The 8,937-nt window shown below is 49.6% G+C and overlaps 1 protein-coding gene across 1 annotated transcript; it reads left to right on the top strand.

Annotated features, from left to right (window-relative positions):
- Nucleotides 1-2,537, top strand: Gja4 (gap junction protein, alpha 4). The gene is given in 2 exon segments (NM_021654.2): nt 1-60; nt 1,009-2,537. A coding segment is annotated over 1 exon segment (1,002 nt). The 5' UTR covers nt 1-60; nt 1,009-1,025; the 3' UTR covers nt 2,028-2,537.
- Nucleotides 2,538-8,937: the final 6,400 nt, after the last annotated feature.

The following is an 8,937-nucleotide window of genomic DNA, read 5'->3' as shown; positions in this document are numbered from 1 at the left end:
CGCAGGCGCAGCTTCGGCCACGGTCGTCCCCTCTACCTGGGCCAGTCGGGCAAGCAGGCGGTGAGTTCGGGGAGCCGGGAAAAAAACGTTCACTCCAATGCGGGGGTTGTTGAGGCTTGCTTGCCCCGGGGCGCCAGACACAACTGAAGTCATCAGCGGTGCTCACCTACCCTGCCTTTAGCCAGGCTCTTGTGCTTAGCTCCCTTCCCTCCTTTTTCACTGAACCCTTAAGGAAAGACTGAGACGCCGGAAGATTACTAATCCAAATTCCCAGGTGGCGAGAAGAAAGCAATATTTGAATGGAGGTCTGGTAGTACCTGCTTTAATTCTAGGAAAAGCACCCCCACACACATCACCACATTTTCACACACACCATAAAAGGTTCTGTTGGGACCTCCACCCAGCCATGGCCATTCCTTTCAAGGGTCTAGAGTAGCTGCAGCAGCTTTGGAGGGGACATGAGCTAGGCTAGGACCAGGTGTAGTCACTAAAATCGCAGGTGGTCCCTTTTGTAGGCAGGTGGACCAAATGCCTTGGGCTTCTAAGCCCCTCACCCCCATCGTCCCTCACCCCATCGTCCCTCACCACCCCAGCCCCACAGGCAAGTGCAAAGATTAAAATGAGGCCCTCAGATTTCAAATGAGGCGAGGGAGGTGGGAACAGGGACCCCCTGATAACCTGAAGAGGACATCTCTTCCCCACCCCTGTTGTCTTGGGGTAGCCAGCCTCGAACAAAAGGGAGGAAGGGCATGGCACAACTGTGTGACCTTGGATAAGTTCCTCAACTGTTCTGTTTCCATAGGAACCTCTCTATTCAATCCAGATTTCTTTGGGCTGTGGTCACCCTGGGGCACTGGCCTGTGAAAGAGAGCACAACGTGTGACTAGACAGGGACCCTAGACAGGCACTGGCAGACCTCCCATGGGCCTACGTCTAGGAGGAGCTGAGAAAGGCATTGTGCCCCCCCCCCTGCTTGCTGATGATTCTCTGACCCCTGTCTCCCTGCAGAGAGAGGCCCCGGAAACATGGGTGACTGGGGCTTCCTGGAGAAGCTGCTAGACCAGGTCCAGGAGCACTCGACCGTGGTGGGCAAGATCTGGTTAACGGTGCTCTTCATCTTCCGAATCCTCATCCTGGGCCTGGCTGGTGAGTCGGTGTGGGGCGACGAGCAGTCTGATTTCGAGTGTAACACAGCCCAGCCAGGCTGCACCAATGTGTGCTATGACCAGGCTTTCCCCATCTCCCACATCCGATACTGGGTGCTGCAGTTCCTCTTCGTGAGCACACCCACCCTGATCTACCTGGGCCACGTCATTTACCTGTCTCGGCGGGAAGAACGGTTGCGGCAGAAAGAGGGAGAGCTTCGGGCACTGCCATCCAAGGACCCTCATGTAGAGCGGGCACTAGCAGCCATAGAACATCAGATGGCCAAGATCTCGGTGGCAGAGGACGGTCGTCTTCGAATTCGAGGGGCGCTCATGGGTACCTACGTGATCAGTGTGCTGTGTAAGAGTGTGCTGGAGGCAGGCTTCCTCTATGGCCAGTGGCGTCTCTACGGCTGGACCATGGAGCCGGTGTTTGTGTGCCAGCGTGCGCCCTGCCCCCACGTCGTGGACTGCTACGTCTCTCGACCCACCGAGAAGACCATCTTCATCATTTTCATGTTGGTGGTAGGGGTCATCTCCTTGGTGCTCAACCTACTGGAGCTGGTGCACCTGTTGTGCCGCTGTGTCAGCCGGGAGATAAAGGCACGGAGGGACCATGACACCCGCCCGGCTCAGGGCAGTGCCTCAGACCCTTACCCTGAACAGGTTTTCTTCTACCTCCCCATGGGCGAGGGACCCTCGTCCCCACCGTGTCCCACCTACAATGGGCTCTCATCCACTGAGCAAAACTGGGCCAACTTGACCACCGAGGAGAGACTGACCTCTACCAGACCTCCCCCATTTGTAAATGCAGCCCCCCAGGGTGGCCAGAAGTCCTCTAGCCGCCCCAACAGCTCTGCATCCAAGAAGCAGTATGTATAGGGCTCTGGGGCTTCTGTCACTCCACAGGCTGTCCTGAGGAGTGTGTGTACCTTGGATGCCTCTCGGGCGGTCCACTCCTCAAAGGCACTTGAGAGACAACTGGGCCTGGAAGGTGGACATTCGCTGGGCAGAGGACCTGATCACAGGTGGTTCTGGAATACCCTGAGCCTTAGTGATGACCAAAGGACACTGGCTTCTTTCCAGAATGTGACCCTACCAGCCTCGGTGACAGCAGGTGGGGTGCTCTTGGCTAAGTGTGCTGTGAACTCTCTGATCCTTTTTGCCTGATGCAGAGGGATCCCAAGCCAAGTCGACTTCAGGTTTCCATCACACCTCACTTCTCCTGGGAGAAGGCACTGATGTAGGCTGCTGGCTCAGCTTCGTCACCAGGACAGACACAGCCTGCCTGCTCTGGATCTGGCCCTTTCCAGGGGAGCTGGTTGGTGTCTTGTTTCCCTCACTCCTAGTTCCACTGTTTATGATCCTAAAATAAACGGGACTCCATCATAAGTCAGGTGTGAACTGATGTCGTCCTGGGTGCCAGGTGGGGAGTCGGGGGAGAGTTATTTTGTGAAGACTTTTTCCTTTCTGGTCTTCCCACAGCCCAGCTCCAGTTAGTGCCCTAAGACCTCAGACTCAAATCCTTCCCTCAACACCAAGTCCTCACAACACTCCCATTTGAAAAACCCCGGGCACTTTCTTTTCACCCTATACCCATATCCCATCCAGTGTCCTGTTAATTGGCTGCCTATTAATCCACCCAGACAGTCCGGTCTCTTCCTACTCTGTCCCATGCCTGTCTGGTACCCCAGCCTCCTGACTAAACGTTTTGCTCCCAAGTGTACTTGTCACCAAGGCTGTCATAGTCTAACTAAAATTTGCCCCATGTGTCCTTCCCACCTCACTGTGGGTGCCTGAGAGCTTTTTCATTATTTTATGTCCCGATCATGCTCTCCCTGTAGTCCCCTCCCTCCTCTCAGTCCCCCCTTGATGTCCATTCTCTCCAACCCTTCTCTGAGGAGAAGGGGACCTCCCTCCTCCCCACCAGCCTAGCCTGGCACATCAGGTCTCATCAGGACCAAGCGCATCCTCTCCCACTGAGGCCAGACGAGGCAGCCCAGCTGGGGAAAGGGATCCAAAGGCAGGCAACAGAGTCCGAGTCCGAGAGCCAGCCTCACCTTACTCAAGAAGGACATAAGCAAAAGCATGTGGCTGCCTGGCTCACGGGAGTCCAACAAAATCCATCCCACACTTTCCAGCAAGGCCTGGAAGATAACATCCGCTCCCTGGAAGAGAGGTTTAATGAAGTTGAGCGTCCTGACCTTGGGCTCATTCTCTGAAGTTGAGGCGAGAGCTGGGATGAAGCTGGGCCTGGGGAAAGGGATTTGGGACCTAAACTGGCAGCCACACAACACACAAGGGCAAACAAGAGTGAGAGTAGAGCAGTGGGGTGGGACCATGCGCTTTGAGGAAGGGTAGTGTGCATGCAGACTTTGCAGGGAAGAGCTTAGAGGGCTCCATCCCACCTGCCTTTGATTGACAAAGCCCCTGTAACCACATGACCAAAGTGCTGATGAAAAGAGGGACTGAGACAGTATGAGTGCCTCCTCCCACAGTGCTGGACCCTGGAGCTCCAAACTCGAGGTTACTGAGGGCCGTGGGTGAGAATCCCCTCACAGCATTCTTTTGGTTCCTAGTAGGTTTCTGAGCATCCTTCTGCTCTTTTAGGATTCTAGAAGCCTCACCTCCACCCTCTTAGGCCGTGCTTGATCAGTCCTTCCCTTCCCTCTACCGTGTGTGTGTGTGTGTGTGTGTGTGTGTGTGTGTGTGTGTGTGTGTGTATGTGTTCATACGTGCATTCATACTGAATTCAACCCAAAGATGTCATTTCAATTTGGTTATTTCTGGGAAAGACCCTATTCCCAGATAAGTTTACATTTTGGAGCCCGGGGACTAAGACTTCAGTATGTCATTGAAGGACACAATTTGACTTACACTGATATCCTCCTGATCCCCTCACTGCCAAACAAGGGACCATAAGGCCTGGAGAATGTACTGGCATATGCAAAACTCCGTGGTCCTGAGGATGTGAGGTATGAGGTAACTTTACATCCAACCTTTCCTTTGCCTCCCTCCTCCCCCTCACCAGCCCCTCCCTCCACCAAGATAGAAGTAAGCTCTCAGAAAGAGCCCTGTCTAGGGTTAGGAGACTCGGGTCTGCCTCCCGTCTCTCACACTCACTTGACTATGGTTCTGTCTGTTCTCTAGGCCTCAGTTTACTCACTGTGAAGTGACTGGGTTGTATGAGAAACAGGATAATCGGACACGAGGAACGTTGCACAGAGGGATGTGTCACGGTATCTGGCCTGAAACTCATGAGTGATGTGTTATTTTTTCATGAATCAGAATAGACTCAATGTTATTTTATAAAAAGATAAATTCCAGTCAGTTGGATTCAGCACTGCCTTCCTGGGAAGGCAAGAGAAAGTGCAGGGTTATTTGGAGTACATGTAAACAAATCAGGGGGCCGTGTCGAGCTGGGTGATATCAAAACTTCTTCCTGATCTAACAGTGCTGGCTCACTGGCCACTAGTTTGCTGACCTCACGATTTTTTTTTCTTGTTTTTCTTTGATTTTTGTTGTTAGTCTGGTTTGATTTTCTTGAGAATGGGTCACTCAGTGATCCAGGCTGGCCTGGATAGAAATAAGGGTAAGGAGACATGTGTAAAAATGCCAAAAATGAAACACACTGTTTTGTATGTTAACTTCGAAGATAAAAGGTACGGCAGGACGTGGTAGTGTCCAGCCTTTAATCTGCACTCTCCTGGCAGAGAGGGGCAGATGTCTGTGAGTTCTGGGCCAGCCTTGTCTACACAGCGAGTTCCAGACCAGCCAGATTCAGTACCAGCACCCACATCAGGCAGCTCACGGCAGCCTCTGACTTCAACTCCAGGAGATCTGACGTTGTCTTCTGGTCTCCACAGTCACTGCATACACATGATAGATAGATAGATAGATAGATAGATAGATAGATAGATAGATAGATAGATAGATAGATAGATAGATAGATAGATAGATAGAATATATTTTTAAAACTATCTGTTTCCATAATCTTTCACGCTTAAGTTCAAATAAAATCAGGTAACAGTGTGGCCACAGGTCTATGTTAGGCCTTTGCGATTTTCCCTTGAGTCACAAGTCTCCCTCACATCATCAAATGCCTCTGGAGACACAGCTTAGGTCACGGCTTCAGTAGCTTGAGCATAGACTTCTGCTCCCAACTCCCACTCTTCTATGCGAGGTGGCCCTGTGATAGAGACACCACACAGACATGCTTTCCCAATTCCTGTTTCTTTGAAAGAAAGATATTCCAAGAAGTGACGTGAGAGAGTCATAAGCTAGGAAATTGTAAACTGAAAGAAATTTAGGGGCTTTCTTTCAGAGAATGAAAGTAAGTCACTGTAGATGTCCAGAAATATGGACACACCCTAAATACAAGAAGGGACAACAGTGACCTCCAAGTGGGTGGAGATTGTGCTGTCTGAGAGGAGCGGAGGGAGCCAGACCCAGGGATCCCCTAAGGAAAACTGGACATTCATTCTCTGAAGGGAGAAAAGCCAGGAGAAACACCATGCCTATGAGGACGCAAGGTAATAATGTGCCAAATGGGGAGACGTCCCCACTCTTGGTCACAGAGCATACAGGCTAAAGGTAGAAAAACTAGCCTGGAGAGAGTAGAAGCCTGTGGAGAAGCTTCTTCTCAATGACTTTATGCCTTAGCAATTCACCCAGCATCTTAGTGTGTGAGGTCAGGTGACTTGCTATGTTTGCCCCTAAATAGCTCAGAGTCCCAGAAATAGTTGCTGGGTGACCTTACTGCATTAATGTGTGATGTCAGTAGTACTCTGTGTGTCTCTGTCTGTCTGTCTGTCTGTCTGTCTGTCTGTGTCTATCTGTGTATATGTGTGTCTCTGTGTATGTATTTTTGTGTATATGTCTGTGTGTATCTCTCTGTGTGTCTCTGTATGTATGTATGTACCTGTGTGTGTCTGTCTGTATCTGAATGTGTCTGTGTGTTTGTGTGTGTATGTGTGTGTCTGTGTGTGTATGTGTGTGTGTGTCTGTGTATATGTGTGTGTTTCTGTGTGTATGTATATCTATGTCTGTGTGTGTGCCTATGTAAGTGTCTGTGTGTGTGACTATGTGTGTATGTGTGTGTCTATGTGTGTAAGCTTCCATCTATTTATTTGCATGTGTGCACACACATGCATATGTATGAGAGGGAGGGAGACAATCCTGCCAGAGCAAGCCTGTGTCTGTCAAAGGGCAGCTTAATGGGAGTCAGCTCTCTCCTTCCACTGTATGGATTGCAAGGCTCGACCTTACCTCACCAGAGTTGGTGGCAAGCACCTTTACCATCTGATCCCTCTGGTTAGCCCATTGGTCTATATTTGCACACATAAACAAGAACTCTGCCTCACCGACCTACCATTGTATTCACCTCTCTTGGTCTCTTCACTAACAAGAGCTGTTGGTGCATCTAATAAACACTGGGCTTCGTCTGACTCATTTAAAACTCCAGAACAAATAACAGGCCTATTGGAATGGGAGTCTAGGCGGCCTTATCTCCACACACCATATATCCTTGTTTTGTTCAGGTTCAGCTAAAGTCCTACATGAAGCTGTTCCTTGACTTCTGTGCCTACCCTGGGGGAGGTTCTGAAACTAGGGCCTCAGCTAGTTTCCAGCTAAAACCCCGGGAGGCTTCCACGAGTAACCTGCCATTCGTCATGGGATGCTGAAACCTGAAATTCGAGCAGTAAAAGTGACAACACTTGTAGCTATTAGGCGTCACCACCCTCACATCAGCTCGTAGTTTCTACTGACAAGAGCTGTCCTCTTGAATCTGGACCCTGTCTGGCAAAGCATGAGGTCAACCTCCTTTTGCTAAGTCGGATTTACCCTGTATCTGAGGAATCCCAGGATCTCCATTCACTCACGTGGCATCTCTGGTGGGGATGGTGCTGGGTTCTTAGTCTGCATGGTAGAGGTCTCCAAGGGTTGCTCTTCCTGGAGGAGGGGGCAGAAAGGAGTGCGGGGCGGTGGGTGGCTCATGCGCACGCGCACACACACACACACACACACACACACACACACACACACATACACACACACATTTGTGTTTAAGACAGGGTCTCAACCAGGCTGCACTGATGCACACCTTTAATTCCAACACTTGGGAGGAAGAGATTCATAGGTGAGGCTACAATGACCTGGACAAGGGCAGAAGACAGGAGTATATATCTTAGGAGAAATAGCGTAAAAATGAACAAGGGTCTGGGGTCCGCTCATAAGTAGAGCAGCTTCCTAGCATGCATGAAGCCCAGGGCTCCACCCACAGGATGGCCGAAAACCAAGCATAGTGGCACAGGCCTGTCATCCCGGCACTTGAGAGGTAGAAGAAGGAGGATCAGAAGTTCAAGACCACGCTCAGCTGCCCAGTGAATTTGAAACCAGCCTGAGCTACATGAGACCTATCTCAAAAAACGAAAATCAAATGTCACATGTCATGTGCCCTCACCCAAAACAACCTCAAAATGGATCATATGCCTAAAGTAAAATGTAAGAGACATTAATTTTGTTGTGATCTTCAGTTAGGCAAAGGTTTCATTTTATAGTAAGCTAAATTTTCTGAAAAAATTCAGGAAATAGACCTTTATTAAATGTAATGAGATTTATTGGGGCCTGCAGGGCAGGGCTGTCATGCTGGTTGTTCTAGAGGCTGAGGGAGGAGAATAGTAACTTCAAGACCAGCTTAGGCAAAAAAACAAAAAACAAAAAACAAAAAAAACCTTCCTCTCTCTTCTGCTCTTCCTCTCTCTCTCTCTCTCTCTCTCTCTCTCTCTCTCTCTCTCCCCCCCCCCCCCTCTCCTGGCTTGACACGATAAAAAAAAAAAAAAAAAAAAAAAAAAAAGACCAGCTTAGGCAACTTAGAAAGACCTTGTCTCAAAGGAAAACAGTTAAAAGAGGCTGGATGGTGGTGCACACCTTTAATCCCAGTACTAGGGAGGCAGAGGCAGGTGGATCTCTGAGTTCGAGGCCAGCCTGGTCTACAGAGTGAGTTCCAAGACAGTCAGAGCTACATAGAAAAACTCTGACTCAAAATTAAATAAATAAATAATAACAAAAATGGTCTCATTATTTCAGGCTGGTCCCCAACTCACTCAGGATGACTCTGAATTTCTGATCCTTCTGCCTATGCACCTCCGGGGTGCCAGGATCAAGTGTAGACCACCAGCTCCAGTTTATGTGGTTTTGAGAATGGAATCCAGATGCCAGGAAGGCACTCCACCAATGTTCGAGAATCTACATCCCCAGCCCTGGTTTTGTCTTTTGAGATAGAATCTCAATATGTCATTCAATATGGCCTTGAATTCAAAATCCTCCTGTCGTAACCTGGTAACTGCTGAAAGTCTAGGTATGCAGCAACACACTGACGTAGATCTTTATTGACGGGAAAATACCTATTTCTAAAAGACTGAAGGAGCTGGCAATGTCGCTTTACTGGCAGAGAACCCACCTAGCATGTGCAGGTCTCTGGGTTTGATCCCCAGAATCAAGGGACCTATAAATGAAATAAGAAGAGTAAAACACTGGTCATCGGTGGCAGAGACCTTGAATCCCAGCACTCAAGAGGCAGAATCAGGTGTATCTCTGTGAGTTCGAGGCCAGCCTGGTCTACAAAGGGAGTTCCAGGAGAGTCAGAGCTACACAGAGAGAAACCATGTCATGAAAACAAAACACACACACACACACACACACACACACACACACACACACACACAAAGAGGAGTAAACCCTTGATCCTTTGTTCCACATCACTTCATAGATTGGGGAGCAGAGGAGCAAA

Source organism: Rattus norvegicus, chromosome 5, assembly GCF_021556685.1.
Source record: "Rattus norvegicus strain SHRSP/BbbUtx chromosome 5, alternate assembly SHRSP_T2T, whole genome shotgun sequence".
Taxonomy (NCBI): domain Eukaryota; kingdom Metazoa; phylum Chordata; class Mammalia; order Rodentia; family Muridae; genus Rattus; species Rattus norvegicus.
Note: the sequence above shows the minus strand (reverse complement) of the source record. Positions and strands in the feature narration are given on the sequence as shown.